This window comes from Salvelinus alpinus, chromosome 2, assembly GCF_045679555.1.
Source record: "Salvelinus alpinus chromosome 2, SLU_Salpinus.1, whole genome shotgun sequence".
NCBI lineage: Eukaryota > Metazoa > Chordata > Actinopteri > Salmoniformes > Salmonidae > Salvelinus > Salvelinus alpinus.
In genome coordinates, this window is record NC_092087.1 from 51706807 (window position 1) to 51728282 (window position 21476).

General features: G+C 42.2%; 1 protein-coding gene across 4 annotated transcripts in view; it reads left to right on the plus strand.

The window, feature by feature from the left end:
* Positions 1–21476, plus strand: part of slc2a9l2 (solute carrier family 2 member 9, like 2) — a 264735-nt gene that overhangs the window by 167984 nt on the left and 75275 nt on the right. The window contains exon 12 of one of the 4 annotated variants that reach the window (XM_071384159.1): positions 15103–15221. The exons of the other annotated variants lie outside the window; for them this stretch is intronic. Coding sequence (XP_071240260.1) covers positions 15103–15206 — 104 coding nt within the window. The 3' untranslated portion in view covers positions 15207–15221. Of the gene's footprint in view, positions 1–15102; positions 15222–21476 lie in introns of those variants that run through there. 4 annotated transcript variants of the gene reach the window in all.

A 21476-nucleotide genomic window follows, 5' to 3' on the forward strand; every position in this document is an offset into this window, starting at 1 on the left:
GCGGGGTGAACAGGCAGTGGCTCGGGTGGTTGTTGTCTTTGATGATCTTTTTGGCCCTCCTGTGACATCGGGTGGTGTAGGTGTCCTGGAGGGCAGGTAGTTTGCCCCCGGTGATGCATTGTGCAGACCTCACTACCCTCTGGAGAGCCTTACGGTTGTGGGCGGAGCAGTTGCCGTACCTGGCGGTGATACAGCCTGACACAGGATGCTCTCGATTGTGCATCTGTAAAAGTTTGTGAGTGTTTTTGGTGACAAGCCACATTTCTTCAGCCTCCTGAGGTTGAAGAGGCGCTGTTGTGCCTTTTTCACCATGCTGTCTGTGTGGGTGGACCATTTCAGTTTGTCCGTGATGTATGCGCCTTGGAACTTAAAACTTTCCACCTTCTCCACTACTGTCCCGTCGATGTGGATAGGGGGTGCTCCCTCTGCTGTTTCCTGAAGTCCACAATCATCTCCTTTGTTTTGTTGACGTTGAGTGTGAGGTTATTTATTTTGTTGGTAATCAAGCCTACCACTGTAGTGTCGTCTGCAAACTTGATGATTGAGTTGGAGGCGTGCATGGCCACTCAGTCATGGGTGAACAGGGAGTACAGGAGAGGGCTGAGAACGCAACCTTGTGGGGCCCCAGTGTTAAGGATCAGCGGGGTGGAGATGTTGTTTCCTACGCTCACCACCTGGGGGCGTCCTGTCAGAAAGTCCAGGACCCAGTTGTTTTTCTTTTTGTAGTCCGTGATTGACTGTAGACCCTGCCACATACCGCTCATGTCTGAGCCATTGAATTGCGACTCTACTTTGTCTCTATACTGACGCTTAGCTTGTTTGATTGCCTTGCGGAGGGAATAGCTACACTGTTTGTAATCGGTCATGTTTCCGGTCGTCTTGCCCTGGTTACAAGCAGTGGTTCGAGCTTTCAGTTTTGCGCGAATGCTGCCATCAATCCACGGTTTCTGGTTGGGGAAGGTTTTAATAGTCGCCATGAGTACAACATCACCGATGCACTTGCTAATAAACTCGCTCACCGAATCAGCGTATACATCAATGTTGTTGTTCAACGCTATCCGGAACATATCCCAGTCCACGTGATCGAAGCAATCTTAAAGCGTGGTATCAGATTGGTCGGACCAGCGTTGAACAAACCTGAGCACGGGCGTTTCCTGTTTTAGTTTCTGTCTATGCTGGGAGTAACAAAATGGAGTCGTGGTCAGATTTGCCGAAATGAGGGCGAGGGAGGGCTTTGTATGCATCGTGGAAGTTAGAGTAACAATGATTCAGAATGTTGCCAGCCCGGGTAGCGCATTCGATATGCTGATTAAAATTTAGGGAGCCTTGTTTTCAGATTAGCCTTGTTAATATCCCCAGCTACAATACATGCAGCCTCAGGATATGTGGTTTCCATTATACATAGAGTCCAATGAAGTTCTTTCAGGACCGTCAAGGTGTCTGCTTGGGAAGGGATATACACGTCTGTGATTATAATCGAAGAGAATTCTCTTGGTAGATAATGCGGTCGGGATTTGATTGTAAGCAATTCTAGGTCAGGTGAACAAAAGGACTTGATGTTGATGTTGTTATGATCACACCACGACTCGTTAATCATAAGGCATACACCCCCGCCCTTCTTCTTACCAGAGAGATGTTTGTTTCTGTCGGCGCGATGCATGAAAAAAACAGGTGGCTGTACCGACTCTGATAATGTATCCCGAGTGAGCCATGTTTCCATGAAACAGAGAATGTTACAATCTCTGATGTCTCTCTGGAAGGCAACCCTTGCTTGGATTTCGTCTACCTTGTTGTCAAGAGACTGGACATTGGTGAGTAGTATACTCGGGAGCGTTGGGCGATGTGCCCGTCTACGGAGGCTGACCAGAAGACCGCTCCGTCTGCCCCTTCTGCGGCGCCGTTGTTTTGGGTCGCCTGCTGGTATCCGATCCATTGTCCTGGGTGGTGGACCAAACAGAGGATCCCCTTCGGGAAAGTCGTATTCCTGGTCATAATGTTGGTAAGTTGACGTTGCTCTTATATCCAGTAGTTCCTCCCGGCTGTATGTAATAAGACTTAAGATTTCCAATAAAACATATTTTGCATCTTCAAAGTGGTAGGCATGTTGTGTAACTCAAATGATACCCCCCCAAGAAATCAATTTTAATTCCAGTTTGTAAGGCAACAAAATAGGAAAAATGCCAAGGGGGATGAATACTTTTGCAAGCCATCTAAAATGTAATGATATCATAAAATCATCAGGATAAAAAAGACACACATTGCTGTTGAACCAGCCTTCGTTATAGTAGGCCTAAGCGAGGGCTTGGGTTTTGAACAATACGTTTTTACAGGTTACAGTAAACTTCTAAATTCTCATCTCCTGTTTCATGATGGGCATGGTCTTTTTAGATTTTACTTACGTCCAAAACAGGACCTGGATGGCTAAAATAATGTAGGCCTTCTTAAAATGCATAGATAAAAAGGGAATGTCATCTCACTGTTTTACTCCTCTCAAACTTGATATTCTATTGGTGATTAAGATTTATTTCCAAGCGGTCGCAGGAGCCAAACCCTTTATCGACAGTCTTGACTACTTCGCTATTGCATTGGGCAGACGAAAAAAGCAGTCATTGAGAGGAGGGGAGGCTATGCTTGGTTTTTAATGAAATAAAACAAGATGGTAAACAACGTGAGTTTTTTATGGCTACTCTTGTTCGATGCGCATATGGGCAGTGTGTGTCATGGCTGGATGGGTTGCGTTTCCGCTGTCAAAATTCATACCATAACTAACTGCATAAAACCAACTTTAGGTTGGTCTTAAATATCCCTGTTAGAGCTGCCTGAAATGATTACTTTGGATCATGTTTTTAAGAACAAACCTCAAATATTTCCACCCTGCCCATCTGAGCCCAAGCGAGCTGCGATAAGACAGGTAAGTTGCAGAACCTGACGTTAATGCTGGAAAATGCCAATGCTACAGTTTTTACATGACGAAATTGCAAACGTGCGTTTGACACTAGCGCTGCCTTGACACCAGCCGAAAATAAAGCCCATAGGGTCTTAATATGGCGTTGGGCCACCGCGAGCCACCAGAACAGCTTCAATGCACCTTGGCATAGATTCTACAAGTGTCTGGAACTCTATTGGAGGGATGTGACACTATTCTTCCACAAGCAATTCCATAATTTGGTGTTTTGTTGATGGTGGTGGAAAATGCTTTCGCAGGCACTGCTCCAGAATCTCACATAAGGTGTTCAATTGGGTTGAGATCTGGTGACTGAGACACACACACCCTTTAAACCCCCTATGCTCCTTTGAGACCCCTCTTTCAAAGTCACTGAGATTTCTTCTAACCATGGTAGCCAAATTAATGGACAACTGGGCATTTTCATGAGCCTGAGCATGATGGGATTGTAATTGCTTAATTAACTCAGGAACCACACCTGTGTGGAAGCACCTGCTTTCAAAATACTTTGTGTCCCTCATTTACTGAAGTGTTTATTTTATTTTGGCAGTTACCTGTCGATATGCTAAGCATGAAATAAGGATTAACCACTAGTATAAAAATGTAATACAACCACCTCCTTCACATGCAGTCATTGGTCTGTACTCAGCAGACCACTGGTAACAGTCACAGCAACCTCTCTAAAGGGCGAAATCATCCAATTCCGCTGTCCGTCCCCCTTAACCAATGCAGAATGCCCTGGTTAAGGGGGACGGACAGCTGGGCTGCCGGAGGCTATAATTTAGACAAACGGCTGTGTTAAACTGTAGCAGATGAGAAGGTACTGCATCTCAGTGCTAGAGGCATCACTACAGACCCTGTTCGATTCCAGGCTGTATCACATAGGGCGGCGCACAATTGGCCCAGCGTCGTCCGGGTTTGGCCGGTGTAGGCCGTCATTGTAAATAAGAATTTGTTCTTAACTGACTTGCCTAGTTAAAGATGAAATAAAAATAAATAAATACAATATTTGTGTGGTGTCAAATGCAGCTGTTTTTTTAAAATCTCAATATCAAATAATTTCTGGGTAACAATGTGATTACTGTGATTTTGACCAATTTCATTGAAAACAAAGAAACAAATCACTTCTTTGCAAAGGGCAATTTCTCAAGCAAGAATTTAGCTTGGACTGTCTGGGAGTGGTTTGAATGGGGAAGGGAAGACTGCAAATTATGTTATTAGCAGAGAGGTTTGGAACTCTCTTTCTCAATGGTTTATTAACAAATTTTCCCCATGGTGATGTCACCATGGAAGGACAAAACTCAATCCCAGCAAAACAGCCTGAAATTCCAGGGGGTCTTTTCAAACAGCTCTTACACTGAAAGGTCATTATCATCATTTGAATAATTTCACAGTATTATTCCAACCACATGGTGTGGAAATATATGTAAAAGACAAGAAAATCACGTTTTTGACTGCACTGGGCCTTTAACCTTTTTGGTCAGGTCCCCTCTGGGGGGAAAAGGCTACGTATACATTGAGGACTTCACACACTGAACTGGTTGCGTTTTGATTTGCATTCATCTGAGATGTTTGCATTTCAACATGATACTGTAATTGTTCCCCCTGAGGTTGAGATGAGAGGTGGTGATAATGAGATCGGTGTGATATGTAAGAGATTTGTCATTATTCAGGGTTTCAGCGCATGAAGGAGATGAACCCATTGGGATTCCAAATTGACTTGCCAGTTGCAGCCCTTCTGGTTTTTGAAAGGGTTCAAGGACTCTTTTACCTTCTTCTTCTTTTTTCTATCACTGCCCAAGGGGAGGTCACAGTTTTCCAAAGTGATTCTAATGTTCAAACCCCTCAATCTCAGGCCCGAAGGTGTAAAAACTCAAACAAATGAGGCCACTGATAGATCATCATAGCTTAGTCTTACTATGTCAGTGGGAAAGTTATATAAAAGAGCTGGCATACTGAGAAAGCATACTGAAGCAACGGTAACACATGGGAAGACACAAAACACAATGAATGAATGAATGGCCATGGACCTTTGTTTTTGGTACCGTGTTGGGGTGTAGGCTATCCGATGTGATAAAACGAATTTGCTTTTGCAATGTTACAAATTATCAAAGCTCTCTAGATTTCTCATTTGGTTAATGCACCTTTGTTTCATTAATCCTCTTGTGCAGAAAATGTTCCTTTTTCCAAGGTTTTGAGCTGTAAAAGAACCACAATCATAGATATTGCTACTTTATAAGCAATCAGAAGCATGACCTTCATGTACAAATACCAGGCTTGGTTTGTATCTGCTGACACAGTATGCCATTTAGCCCTCACGTGTGCACCCACCCATGCACACAGGTCTATGTGCTACATTTTCATTGGAACAGGTGAATATGATGGCTTTTCCTCATCTCGTGCCATACGCCATGGACACATTAGACCTGGGCCCGGTTTCCAAATAGCGATGGAACTTAGGCTTTTAACAATGCATCTTTCCTACAATGGCTGAAGATGTAACATGCGTTTCCTAAAACACCACCCAGAGAGAACGGTTTCTAAAGCTGTGTTAACCAGTGGAAGTTTGAAGTGACTCTCATCCTATTTATTTGCATATCCAATTTGAATCTGTTCTTTTTCGTGCATTCTGAACAGCCAAAAAGCACATGGAATCTGATATTTCAATCCACATTTCAAACCCCCTTGGTAGGTGGTTTGAAGTCAGATATTTAAATCTGATTCCTGCCCAGTTAGCACAGTGGATTTGGGCCGATTGTGGCTGAGAGTCGGGGCACTCGGCTGAGAGTCAGACTCGGCCGACGTCTTGTTGCCCGAGTCTGGGCCGCCTTCGGCAGTATTACTTATAGCTAGGATGCAGGGGGGGGGGGGGGATTGAGCTCAGGCCAATTCCGGTGTGAGTTATCTGGCCCAAATGTATTACTTGGGGCTCAGGCCGATTTCGGTGAGAGTTATCTGGCCCAAATGTATTATTTACGGCTCGGGCCGATTGGGGCTACTCTCTGGCAGATGATTACACAGGCTGCTTTATATATTTATTTATTTATTTTCCCATATTTTCTTCATTCTTTCTGTGATCAAAAAATACAATTAACATTTAAATTAAATTCTTTGAGTCCTGTGTAGTATTTTAGTATTTTGAAAGCAATTGATAAGCATTAAAAACTTTGTGGATGGAACTTCCCGAGTTGCGCAGCGGTCTAAGACACTGCATCGCAGTGCAAACTGCGTTTCTACAGATGCTGGTTCGCGACCAGCATCTGGGAGTTGGGAGACACATGAGGCGACGCACAATTGGCCAAGCGTCGTCCGAGTTAGGGGAGGGTTTGGCCGGCCGGGATGTCCTCCCATCGAGCTGTAGCGACTCCTGTGGCAGGCTAGGCGCATGCACACTGACACGGTCACCAGGTGTATGGTGTTTCCTCTGAGACAAAATGTTTTTTTGTGGATGGGTATAATTTGAATGTATAAAATGTATAATAGTAATATTTAAAATGACTAAATCAGTTAATTTTGTATACATTTATTTAAATTTGTGTCGGGTCGCTTCTGGGGGGATTCTGGTAAGATGCCGGCAAAGTTGGCTGAATTCTGGTAGACGGAAACGGACCGATTCTGGGCAGTCATTCATTTTGATTCCGGGCCGAGTCCGACACCCGATTCCGGGCCGATTCAATCAGTTCCGGCCCCCCAGAAGAGGGCCGTTTATGGGCCGATTCCTCATTGCTAGCTGGGGGGCCATGTGACCTATTTATTTGCTCTCAAGTGGTTTTTAGACTGGTTTGGCATATCTTGTTGCTTGCTAGCTACTTTGTTGACCGTTTGACAAGAACATGTGGTAGCTAACTAGCTTGTTACTAACAAATTAGTGAATGTGCTAAAAAGCTAAACAGCTACCTAGCTAGTTGACTGCTGTGGCTAGCCAAAAAGGACTTGTTTTGAAAGTTGGATCATCCTATCCTTTGAGGCCTTAAAAGTGTACTTACACTATGATTTTGAACATTCTAAGAATCTGGGAAACATCCATGGCAGGCATTGTTGTCAGCTTGCTACATAACTTCTGTACTATGACAAGAAGTGTAGCCATGTCAGCAAATGTCTACTGTCTGAACACACACAAATCCGATTTGGTCACTTGAAACTTGCTGTTTGGACAGTCAGTAGTCATAAATGGATTTGAAAACAAAACTGATTTGAGCATGTGGTGGCATCTTTCTGCTTTACCAAATGAGGAGAGTTACAAACTACACACCAGTCAGAGTTATACTTAAACTACATCTTTAGTAAGCTTTGCAATAGCCTTTGACTTTCAATGATGCGCTATCTCTAATGAACCATTGAAAGTGACTGCAGAAAATTACAAAGATCTTTTATAGCCAAGATACACCCCTCTCAACCTTCATGACGAACCACAGATCTTAGGAACTCTTCACAAAGGGACTCTTACTTGAGAAAGGAGTATCCCTTAACTAGATAACATTCACTATACATTATCGTTCAGTTTGGTCCCTCAGACGAGGTTCTAATTCTCGTTCCTGGTACTTCATAGCACAGAACCATTACCTCATGTTATCTGGAATGCTCTTTAGGTTTTATCACCCAAAGACATCATAAATATCCTCTGTCAGTGCTATCTCATAGAGGCCCATCCTCAGTGGAACACACACACACAATACTCTATTCTGTCGAATGTAACAACTATTATAATGTAATACAAGCATTATAACATCATCTTACAAGCATTATAACATCATCTTGCAATTTTCCACGACAAGCATTATGGTCTGCAGTGTAATCAACGCTGAAGTGCGTCGTTGGAGCATATGTCTATACTGTTCGGATCTAAAGAAAGTGAGTGCTGCTCTCAGATCAGCTTTCTCCATTCAAATCTTTCCTTAATATTATCACTATTTCACACCCTTACAAAATAAATATAGCAGTTTTGAAACTGCAGTAAATGTGCAGTAACTGCGGTCGACTGTGGTATTTTGAATGCAGTAATTGCAGAATAACTGCTGTATACTGCAGCTATACTGCACTGTAACTGCAGTCACACTGCAAAATTCATGCAGTTAAGAAAACAGTGTTATTTTGGATGCAGTAATTTAAGCATACTGAAGTTATACTGCACTCTAACTACAGTGTACTGCAGTTATACAGCACTCAAACTGCAATCTTTTTTCATTAGGGCAATACTCATGACGGATCAGCTCCTAGAGATATACAGTGCATTCGGGAAGTATTCAGACCCCTTTTTCCATTAAAAAAATGTCCTCATCAATCTACACACAATACCCCATAATGACAAAGCAAAAAAAGGTTTTTCAACATTTTTGCAAAAAATATATACAAATAAAAACAGAAATACCTTATTTACGTAAGTATTCAGAACCTTTGCTATGTGGATCTGCAGAGAAGAATGGGATAAACTACAGGTGTGCCAAGCTTGTAGCATCATACCCAAGAAGACTCGAGGCTGTAATCACTGTCAAAGGTGCTTCTACAAAGTACTGAGTAAAGGGTCTGAATACTTATTAAATGTAATATTTTCGTTTTTTATATATATAAATTAGCAAAAATATATTAAAACCTGTTTTTGCTTTGTTATAATGGGGTATTGTGTGTAGATTGATGAGGGGAAAAAACAATTTAATCAATTTTAGAATAAGGCTGTGTGGGAAAAAGACAAGGGGTCTGAATACTTTCCGAATGCACTATATTACCACCTACGGCTGCAAATATTGAGGGAGTTTATTCTAATGCTTACCTTACCAAATAAAAATGCACTAAATCACAGACGCATCATAAAATATTTTGAGACAAATTACAGAAAGTAGACTACATGTAGCAAAATAGAACTGAATTGATTGAACATGAAATGTGTTTCAATATGATTGAAAACACCTATAGTCCACTGTTCATATTTGAATGCAATCATCTCGGTTTTCATTTGAAGAATCTTTTAATACGTTGCTTGTTCGTATCAATTGCAAAGACATTGGCAACCTCGTATTTGTTGTCTTTTGTTCTGAAGTTATCGGTGATCACAGAGAGAAGGATCAACCATGTGATTCTACATCATTGCGCACATGTTAGCCTACACATCATGAAATATATTGAGACAAATTACAGAAAGTAATTTATCAAAATATAACTCAATTGATTGAACATGAAATGTATTTCAATATGATTGAAAACACCTATAGCCTACTGTTTATAATTGAATGCAATCATCTCAGTTTTCATTTGAAGAGTGTCATTTTAGGCGGAAATTGAAAAACAGGGTCCCATCCTTAACCGTGCTATTTTGTTAGTTTTTTCGCATTGTTTGTAACTTATTTTGTACATAATGTTGCTGCTACCGCCTCGTATGACCGAAAAGAGCTACTGGACATCAGAACAGCGATTACTCACCTTGAACTGGACAAATAATTTTTCTTTAACGAGTCGGACAAGAGGGATTTACTGCAGACACCGAAAAGGCCCTCATCCCCGTCATTTGCAGCAGAAAGAGACGCAGGTATCGCGGAAGGAGGTCGGGGTGCCTTGTGAGGATACGGCGGCGAGTGTCCTTTACCATTGGTACTATTGGCCAACGTACAATCGTTGGATAATGAAGTGGAAGAACTACAAGCATGTAGATCCTACCAACGGGACATTTAAAAACTGTAATATCTTATGTTTCAGAGTCGTGACTGAACGACGACATTAATAGCACAGGTTTTGCTCGCCTGAGGTAGAGTATCTCATGATAAGCTGTAGACCAAACTATCCACCAAATGAGTTTTCATCGATATTCTTCGTAGCTGTCTATTTACCACCACAAACCAATGCTGGCACTAAGACCGCACTCAATGAGCTGTATACGGCCATAAGCAAACAGGAAACTGCTCATCCAGAGGTTGCACTGCTAGTGGCTGGGGACTTTAATGCAGGGAAAGTTACATCCGTTTTACCTCATTTCTACCAGCATGTTAAATGTGCAACCAGAGGGGAAAAAATTATTGACCACCTTTACTCCACACACAGAGATGCGTACAAAGCTCTCCCTCGCCCTCGCCCTCCATTTGGCAAATCTGACCATACTTCTATCCTCCTGATTCCTGCTTTCAAGCAAAAACTAAAGCAGGAAGCACCAGTGACTCGGTCAATAAAAAGGTGGTCAGATGAAGCAGATGCTAAGCTACAGGACTGTTTTGCTAGCACAGACTGGAATATGTTTCGGGATTCTTCCGATGGCATTGAGGAGTACACTACATCGGTCACTGGCTTCATCAATAAGTGCATCGAGGACGTCATCCCCACAGTGACTGTACGTACACACCCCAACCAGAAGCCATGGAGTACATGCAACATCCGCATTGAGCTAAAAGGTAGAGCTGCCGCTTTCAAGGAGCGAGGCTCTAACCTGGAAGCTTATAATAATTCCCACTATGCCCTCCGACGAACCATCAAACAGGCAAAGCATCAATACAGGACTAAGATCTAATCATACTACACCGGCTCCAACGCTCGTCGGATGTGGCAGGGCTTACAAACTATTACAGACTACAAAGGGAAGCACAGCCGCGAGCTACCCAGTGACACGAGCCTACCAGACGAGCTACATTACTTCTATGCTCGCTTCGAGGCAAGTAACACTGAAACATGCATGAGAGCATCAGCTGTTCCGGATGACTGTGTGATCCCCTTCTCCGTTGCCGATGTGAGTAAGACCTTTTAAACAGGTCAACATTCACAAGGCCGCAGGGCCAGACCGATTACCAGGACTTGTACTCCGAGCATGCGCTGACCAAGTGTCTTCACTGACATTTTCAATCTCTCCCTGTCTGAGTCTGTAATACCAACATGTTTAAAGCAGACCACCATAGTCCCTGTGCTCAAGAACACTAAGGTAACCTAAATGACTACCGACTCGTAGCACTCACGTATGTAGCCATGAAGTGCTTTGAAAGGCTGGTCATGGCTCAAATCAACACCATATCTAATTTGCAAACAGCACCAACAGATCCACAGATGATTGCACTCCATTATGCCCTTTCACACCTGGACAAAAGGAGCACCAATGTCAGAATGCTATTCATTGACTACAGCTCAGCGTTCAACACCATAGTGCCCTCAAAGCTCAGCACTAAGCTAAGAACCCTGGAACTAAACACCCCCATCTGCAACTGGATCCTGGACTTCCTGAAGGGCCTCCCCCAGGTGGTAAGGGTAGGTAACAACACATCCGCCACGCTGATCTTCAACACGGGGGCCCTTCAGGGGTGCGTGCTCAGTCCCCTCCTGTACTCCCTCTTCACTCATGACTGCATGGCCAGGCATGACTCCAACACCATCATTATGTTTGTCGATGACACAAAAGTGGTAGGCCTGATCACTGTTAACGACGAGACAGCCTATATGTAGGAGGTCAGAGATCTGGCCGTGTGGTGCCAGGACAACAACCTCTCCCTCAACGTGATCAAGACAAAGGAGATTATTGTGGACAACAGGAAAAAGAGGAAAGAGCGTTCACATCGACGGGGCTGTAGTGGAGCAGGTTGAGAGCTTCAAGTTCCTTGGTGTCCACATCACCAACAAACTAACATGGTCCAAGCACGCCAAGACAGTCGTGAAGAGGGTACGACAAAACCTATTCCCCCTCAGGAGACTGAAAAGATTTGGCATGGGTCCTCAGATCCTCAAAAGTTCTACAGCTGCACCATCGAGAGCATCCTGACCAGTCGCATCACTGCCTGATATGGCAACTGCTCGGCCTCCGACCGCAAGGCACGACAGAGGGTAGTGCGTATGGTCCAGTACATCACTGGGGCCAAGCTTCCTGCCATCGAGAACCTCTCTACCAGGCGGTGTCAGAGGGTTGGCCCTAAAAATTGTCAAAGACTCCAGCCACCCTAGTCATAGACTGTTCTCTCTGCCACCGCACGGCAAGCGGTTCCCGGAGTGCTAAGTCTAGTGTAACGGTCGTCATAGTCGTTTGGAGTGCTAAGTCTAGTGTAACGGTCGTCATGGATCGACCTAGCCCGGCCGCACTGGCCGGGCCCGGCCAACCTAGCCCGGCCAGTGCGGCAAGGTGGAATATCCCACACTGGACTAAGCACGCGTACTGGGGACACCATTTGTTTTACCGCATAACACGGTGTCTGACCTGTACGACGCCCTCTCACTCCACGGTAAGCACGGGGAGTCGGCTCAGGTATCCTACCCGGCTTTGCCACACTCTGCGTGTGCCCCCCCCCAATACATTTTTGGGTCTGACTCTCGGGCTCCCAACCGCGTCGCCGCGCTGCCTCCTCATACCAGCGCCTCTCTGCCTTCGCTGCCTCCAACTCCGCCTTGGGACGGCGATATTCCCCTGGCTGAGCCCAGGGTCCTTTGCCGTCCAGGATCTCCTCCCAAGTCCACGAGTCCTGTGTCCTCGGTCTCTGCTGCTGTCTGTTCCCACTCTGCTTGATCCTTTTTTTGGTGGGTGTTTCTGTAACGGTCGTCATAGTCGTTCTCCTCCTCAGACGAGGAGGAGCATGGATCGGACCAAGACGCAGAGTGGAAAGTGGTCATTATTTAATGAACGTAAACTGAACACTTACAAATACAAAAACAACAAACGTGACCAAACCGAAAACAGTCCCGTGTGGCACGAACACTGACACGAGATACAAACACCCACAAAACACACGTGAAACCCAGGCTGCCTAAGTATGATTCTCAATCAGGGACAACGATTGACAGCTGCCTCTGATTGAGAATCATACCCGGCCGAACACAAACATCCCAACATAGAAAATCACACATAGACAAACCCACCCAACTCACACCCTGACCAACTAAATAAATACAGGACAAAAGAAAACAGGTCAGGAACGTGACATCTAGGTCCAAGAGGCTTCTAAACAGCTTCTACCTCCAAGCCATAAGACTCCTGAACACCTAGTCAAATGGCTAACCAGACTATTTGCATTGCCCCCCCTTTTACGCAGCTGCTACTCTCTGTTTATTATCTATGCATAGTCACTTTAATAACTACCTACATGTACATATTACCTCAAATACCTCGACTAACCGGTTCCCCCTCACATTGACTCTGTAACGGTGCCCCTTGTATATAGCCTCACTATTGTCATTTTACTGCTGCTCTTTAATTATTTGTTCCTTTTATTTCTTATTCTTTTTCATATTTTTTAAACTGCATTGTTGGTTATTGGCTTGTAAGTAAGCATTTCCCTGTAAGGTGTTAACCTGTTATATTCGGCACATGTGACAAACAAAATGTTTTTTTTAAATGTTTTAATAGTGCTCTATACAATAGGTTCTACTGTTCCCTCCAGCAATATACTACAGTACGACTTTTCCATTAGTCGCTTGACATTTATTTGCTTGAAATTCAAAAATGCACCTCTGTTTGGTGGAGACAGGTATATAATGTAGGTGGCAGACAGGAAAAGACAGCCTTGCTCGCCCTGTTGTGACGAGGTTTGCTAGCTGGCACTAATGGCTACTGCCGTCAACACAAGTTGTCAACCCTACCATCGAGAGTCCCTTTTTACATTTATGCTAAGGGATTTTTGCACTAGCAAAAGTAATTGAACACTTTACTGCAACAAACATACTAAAACTGTTATTTGACTTCTTATAAGGCTGTATAGACAGGCCTCAATGTTTTGACCAGGATCATTAATCTCCCATTAAGGCCAGGTGGCAGAGAGCCCTTTAACTTAAAAGTGCTGCTGCCATTTATTGGCTTCATTAGTAGAAGGTCCACAGTAAATAAAGAGATTTTAAAAGAGGCAATGAGCAAAATACAACCATTTCTGTTAGACAATCATCAGTGTCTGATGTTGCTATCTGCAACACAAAGTTAATACAAGACAGTTGGCGAATTTGGAGTTGATGGCAAGTTTACAATATAGAAGAAAACATAGTTCACATGTACAAAATGTTTTGTCTCCTATTAAAATACTTTGAATATGAATGGATGGATGAGGAACTCATCAGAATGGATGAGAAACCGAATGTGTGCTGGTAAAATATATGCAAACATGGTATCAAATGCTGTGCAAGATGTAATAGCTATTATAACCAGTATTACCCAAAGGATTCAACATTTCATTGTAGCGCCATGTGTGTTGTCTATGCAGCGTGTTATTGACATCATTGTGATGGAGTCTTTCTCTCCTCTTCACATCATCTCGTGCAATTAAACTGACCCATTGTGTTGTTATTCAATGGCAGCTGGTCTCTTGGATTTCATTAGAAAGTTCCTGCATGACTTCTCTTCTGCTGTCAGTATGGATAGGTGGTTCCATTGTCTGCTGGCATCAGACCATCCATAGCCGCAAAGCATACCTGATTGCACTTGGATCAGTTATTGATGTGTCACTCTCATACGTGTCTGTCAGAACAAAAAGGGATTTGAGGAGATGGACAGCTTTTGGGCTCCCTCGTTTATAATGCATCACTTCTAATCTGTTTATTGGATTAGTGGCAATGGACTGGGGAGTGAGAGGAATGGCCTATTCGTAATATAAATGCAAGCTGCTGGGTACAGGTTGTTGAAGCATTTGACAGCTCAACCTGACCTTAAAAATGAGTGGGCCATCCACAATGCTAGGTTACATACTTTGTTTATTAGTTGAGATAGCTACTTTTTAATACATGAAAGGTGGTGTTCAGGTTAGTGTCTCTTGGCTTTTGGCCTTGGGGAAATTAGACTTTAATCAAAGCGGACTGTTTTGGCCTTCAGGAAAAGTCCTGTGTCAAAAGCTTGAGTCCCCCTTGGCTAGGGTTCAAAGATATTAGTGTGAAGGCAGGACTGGCATTATGGGCGGGGCTTGGCCTGCCCTACTGTACCTCCTTGTCTGTTTAAAATATAAAAATGTGTATACTTTTTTGGACCGAGATGCTCGCCAACAGAAAGACAAATCAATCTCAGATAAAGCTTCAGAGCGAGAGAAACAGTGCCCCTCTGTCTCAGTATGTGTAGCCAGTAGTGTAAAGTACTTAAGTAAATGTAGTTTTGTGGGATATCGAAGTTTTACTATTTATATAAACACATTTTTACACATTTGACTTTTACTCCACTACATTCCTAAATAAAATAATATGCTTTTTACTCCATATATTTTCCTTGAAACCCAAAAGTTGTTGTTACATTTCAGATGCATGGCAGGAAAATGGTCCAATTCACACAGTTATCAAGAGAACATCCCTGGTCATCCCTACTGCCTCTGGTCTGGCAGATTCACGAAACACAAATGCTTAGTTTGTAAATGATGTCTGATTGTTGGAGTGTGCCCCTGGCTATCCGTAAATAAAAAAAACAAGAAAATCGTGCCGTCTGGTTTGCTTAATCTAAGGAGTCATTTTTGTTTTAATCTAAGGAGTAATTTTCTATTACGGTACAGAATCTTTACTTTGACAATTGGGAACTTTTTCCACCACTGTGTGAGCCCATGTATCTGATATTGTCTGGCCAAAAAGAGTATGGCATGTCATGGGCTACATATAGTAAGACAGAGGGTAACTGTTTTGCTCGCTTTTGTTTAAGTGATTTGTTTGACAATCCGATGAAAACATCATGATTGGTTGTGTTCATGCCTCATTAAAAGGTAATGCATGTTTACAGATATATTACCCAAAAAATGCGTGTTCTGGTGTCGGCCCAGTGTGGAGGTTAAATCAATTCTTGTACAATTGTCCTTTTATCATTACAAAGGGTAACATAGGTGAGCAGTACCACACAATCGGCCAAAAAGTATATATTTGTATTTGTTTGTGTTTCATAAGTTACATTAAACAATGTGTGGGTCAAATCCTGGATGGTGATTGGTAAAAACCACATTCCAGCCGGTGTCTATTCCATAAGTTAAAGCTATGACATTGAAATGCCTATTTACTCTGTTCCATCTCACTCCGCAATTCACTGTCTCATCAGTCCAGCCAGACACTGTAAAAAGCATCTAGACATTATCTCCCATTTCTTTTAGACTAGAAAGTGGTTTTTAATAGCGGAGATCTGTATGAACCTTGCTGTCTGTCTCTCTGACATTTGCACCATTGTTTCAATATTGAAATTCGATCTCCAGATGCTCCATACAGTAATGAACGTATGGTGGTCTGAAGTCTGGACGAGACAGACAGGCAAACAGTTTTTCTCAGCCAGTAGAAATCATGAATCAGCATCATTTTTATGGATATACAGTATATATGTAACAGTATAACTTTAGTACGTCCCCTCGCCCCGACCCGGGCGCGAACCAGGGACCCTCTGCACACATCGACAACAGTCACCCACGAAGCGTCGTTACCCATCGCTCCACAAAAGCCGCGGCCCTTGCAGAGCAAGGGGCAACCCTACATATTGGTTTCAGAGCAAGTGACGTAACTGATTGAAATGCTACTAGCGCGTACCCGCTAACTAGCTAGCCATTTCACATCCGTTACATATACAAAGAAATGTCTATAGAAAACAGGTCAAACTAAACTAAATGCAGCTAGTTTGCAGTCTTTCTAGCGTCAATTTGAAGTGATTGTGTTAGCTTTGTTGTTGGCTAGCGCCTCGGAACAACAGTGTCCTAACGAGAGAGAGCACATTTTCTATGCCATTCTATGCCATCATTAGCTCCTTGTTAAGGATGTATCGAAATAAATGTCACTAGAAAACCGATAATGCAAATGCAGCTACTTTGTTATTCTGGCTGCACTGTTTGACGTGACCGTAAGTTAGCCGTAGTTGGCTAGCTAGCAAGCAAGGGATACGAATGTTGCCAGCCATTATGGCAATAGAACATTTAGAACGAACGACTGCGTTGTGTCCATAGATCCAAAACAAAAAGACTTAACGACTGAGTCGTGTCTCTGGCAACTGAAGCGATATAACTAATGACCAGGCGGCTTAGGTAGCAACCCTAGATTTGTGTCAGGACTGTATCTCGTGGAAGGATAAAATAGTAATAACATTTTTTATGAAAATATGTCAGTCATTATTTGAATATGTTGGTAACCCGTTGTATACAAGTGATAATGCCCTCGAAGCCGGTGTTTGGAGGATATATTGTAACGGTTTGCTGCCTCGCGACTTAGTCTCAGGCCTAACAACACCCATGCCAATATATCCTCCTTTAGCGGCAGGGACTGGGAGACTAGTCAGGATCAAGGCAAATATTAATGGAGCAAAGTACAGAGATATCCTTGATGAAAACCTGCTCCAGAGCGCACAGGACCTCAGACTGGGGCGAAGGTTCACCAATAGGAGAACGACCCTAAGCACACAGCCAAGACAACGCATGAGTAACAATACATTGACAGACATGAATATATATGCAATAAAGAAAGAAAAGGAAGCAAACTTTTTGTTTTTCACCTCCAAATCCCCCCCCCCCCCCCCATAATAGCTGTTACAACAAAAGGAAAAACTAAGCAAAGAAATCAAAAGACCCTACCCCTACTAGTCATCTACAGTTGAAGTCGGAAGTTTACATACACCTAAGCTAAATACATTTAAACTCAGTTTTTCACAATTCCTGACATTTAATCCAAGTAAAAATTCCCTGTCTTAGTTCAATTTGGATTACCACTTTATTTTAAGAATATGAAATGTCAGAATAATAGTAGAGAGAATAATTTATTTCAGCATTTATTTCTTTCATCACATTCCCAGTGGGTCAGAAGTTTACATACACTCAATTAGTATTTGGTAGCGTTGCCTTTAAATTGTTTAACTTGGGTCAAACGTTTTGGGTAGCCTTCCACAAGCTTCCCACAATAAGTTGGGTGAATTTTGGCCCATTCCTCCTGACAGAGCTGGTGTAACTGAGTCAGGTTTTTAGGCCTCCTTGCTCGCACACACTTTTTCAGTTCTGCTTTTCTTTAGGATTGAGGTCAGGGCTTTGTGATGGCCACTCCAATACCTTGACTTTGTTGTCCTTAAGCCATTTTGCCACAACTTTGGAAGTATGCTTGGGGTCATTGTCCATTTGGAAGACCCTAAACAGTTATATTTTTCTTTCATCAGACTAGAGGACATTTCTCCAAAAAGTATCATCTTTGTCCCCATGTGCAGTTGCAAACCGTAGTTTGGCTTTTTTATGGCGGTTTCGGAGCCGTGGCTTCTTCCTCCCTGAGCAGCCTTTAAGGTTATGTCGATATATGACTCGTTTACTGTGGATATAGATACTTTTGTACCTGTTTCCTCCAGCAACTCACAAGGTCCTTTGCTGTTGTTCTTGGATTGATTTGCACTTTTTGCACCAAAGTACATTAATCTCTAGGAGACAGAACACGTCTCCTTCCTGACCGGTATGAAGGCTGCGTGGTCCTATGGTGTTTATACTTGCATACTATTGTTTGTACAGATGAACGTGGTACCTTCAGGTTTTCCCATGATGTCAAGCAAAGAGGCACTGGGTTTGAAGGTAGGCCTTGAAGTACATCCACAGCTACACCTCCAATTGACTCAAATGATGTCAATTAGTCTATCAGAAGCTTCTAAAGCCATGACATAATTTTCTGGAATTTTCCACGCTGTTTAAAGGCACAGTCAACTTAGAGTATGTAAACTTCTGACCCACTGGAGTTGTGGTTAAGTGAAATAATCTGCCTGTAAACAATTGTTGTAAAAATGACTTGTGTCATGCACAAAGTAGATGTCCTAACCGACTTGCCAAAACTATAGTTTGTTGACAAGAAATTTGTGGAGTGGTTGAAAAACGAGTTTTAATGACTCCAACCTAAGTGTATGTAAACTGACTTCAACTGTACGTCAACAGATATTTTCAGTGATGAAATATAACAATTCAATGCACAGATCGTCTCTTACTGACGCTCACTTCTCAGAAATCCTGCGCATAGCGACGTCAGAAACTATACCTGACTTCACTGCTCTAGTCAATGCCCATTAGAGACTTCACTCCTCACACTGATTGAGTAGTTTAAATGTAATGTTGAGCTCTCTCTCTTTGTGTTTTTGTGCATACCCGTTAACAAGAGTTCTGTCCATGATGCTGAATGCACAGTGGACTTTTCCCTCCGTGTAGTTCATTGCATGTTTAATAATGAAAATACCTACCAAAAGGAGAACATGGATGCGGTTATTTTCTGTGCATGTTAAAAAAGTAAAATAAGTAGCATATCTGGGCATGATTTACAGTAGACATATCTGCCAACACAGTCATACATATGATGTATAATCCTGTAATATGATTCTGGCCCACGATGGGAAAAAATATATTCTAATGTGGCCCTCCATGGAAAATAATTGCCCAGGCCTGCTCTACACAGTAACAGAGACAGCAACTTGATTGGACAATAGATCTCACACAGCTGAGCTTGCTTCATGCATGTTTTAATTTTCTAGGCCTGCCCTTTGCAACTGTATGCCTAATTAAAAATGTACTCAGAAGCTATGTCAGCCATTGTGTTTTTTGATTAATTCCAGTTAATAATTTTGATAAAAAAATTCTAGGTAGCCTAGTCAGCTTAAGTTTGAATATAAACCAAATTTGATCCAATTCACATTTTCTCGTAGAACAAACAAATAAGCTATAAATACACAACGTTATCGCTTCATTTACCCTGCACACTGGGTTCCAAAAGGGTTCTTTGGGTGTTGCCATAGGAGAACCCTTTTTGGTTCCAGGTAGAACCCTTTTGGGTTCCAGGTAGAATCCTTTTTGATTCCATGTAGAACCCTCTGTGAAAAGGTTTCTACCTGGAACCAAAAAGAGTTATCCTATGGGGACAGCCGTAGAACCCTTTTAGGTTCTAGATAGCACTTTTTTTCCTAAGAGTGTGGCCAGAGGGACAGGGCGTTAGGTAACTGTATGTAGCTGCTATTATTAGTAGCCTACAGCTGATCAGACTGAAAAAATGGTCTCCTTTCCATGCAATACAGCATGTCAGATCGCTAATGTTTAGTTGTAGGCTACTACCCCATTGATGTAAAGAGTTTTTGCTTGTGTATGTAAGGAGTGATTGTTAGGTCTTGTGGGTTTCATAACCATGTCTTTATAACAATTCAATAATGATGAGACGGGAGACAGGATTTAGTTCAACCATTTATCTGGAACATACTGCGTCTCAACATATATAGATGTTGGATCTTAATTTGATCAGTCTTTTGTTGGGGTTAATTTTCCTGTGCATCAGGAAATTCAAATGAGCCTTGATTTAGATATGTTCACTGAAACCCCGCAGTTCTCTTTCTCTCCATGAGGGGTAGTCGAGTCATTCGTACAGCTATCAAAATGATCCTTCCTCTCTCGCTCACTCAAACGCTAAAAGCACCAGAAAGACTATTAATAATAAATGGCTTACTGCTACTGTAGGCCTATAGGTCCTATTACTGCAACATTCAAATGTACAATTTTTTTTCTGAAATTCATCCATACACCATTGTTTTATATAGCTTAATAACACAAGATAGATATTGGTGTCCACTATGACATAAAAGTGTCAAGTATATTCGAAATGCAGCCCATACATTAGGCTACACCTAAACTATAGCCTACTGTAGCCTATCAAAACGAATTTCCCACATAGGCCTTTAATATCAGATGTAAAGACGAGATGACATTGAGAATAGTGAGGTAGCCTAGGGAATGGAGCGCAATGGGGCATGAAATAGAGTGACTCTCACACATAAAAAAATAATAATAAACGCAACCCATGACTTTTGAGATCTACAGTATATATTATCAAAAAAGAGGACATCTTAAGGTTTCTAACAAACGTAAGGTTACGAATCAACTGTCAAAAAAACATTTTATCGTGACCATCTTTGCTGAAGAAAGTGACCAGGGACAGGTGGCTTGCGTCAAATTCGTTATTGGAACCACTCGATATGATTGGTCATATAAAAACCTTGGGACCCAAATGCGTAATGAGTGCTCTAACTCGCCTTTGCGGTGGTCTGGAGTAGAGGTCGACCGATTATGATTTTTCAACGCCGATACCGATTATTGGAGAGAAAAAAAGCCGATACCGATTAATCGGCCGATTTATTTAAAAAATAAATATATATATATATATATATCATACACACACACACACATTTTTGTAATAATGACAATTGCAACAATACTGAATGAACAATGAACACATTTATTTTAACTTAATATAATACATAAATACACACACACACACAGCTCTGAAGTGACAATGATACTGAAGTCTGCTTAAGAGACAAATACTCTCAACTGTTTGAATAAAAATAGAGTTTAAGTTACCTGTGATGAATGTTGAAAACAAAAACTTTAATTTCTATATGCAGGAAATCCTATTTTAATAATGGGCATGGTAAGAATTGACGACCAAAGTACGAGTCATAATTCCCATGACACCTTCTAGCAAAATCTGAAAAGTGGTTCCTTCATTTATTCCATAGGATATTTTTAGATTCACTTAAAATAAGGTCTGTGTTTCGTGTAGGCTTACACCACCGTGCCAATTTTATAACTGTGTAGATATCCATAGGACAAGGTAACTCTGATCAATATTGGCTAAATATAAGCGAAGATAAAAAAAATTGTAGAGT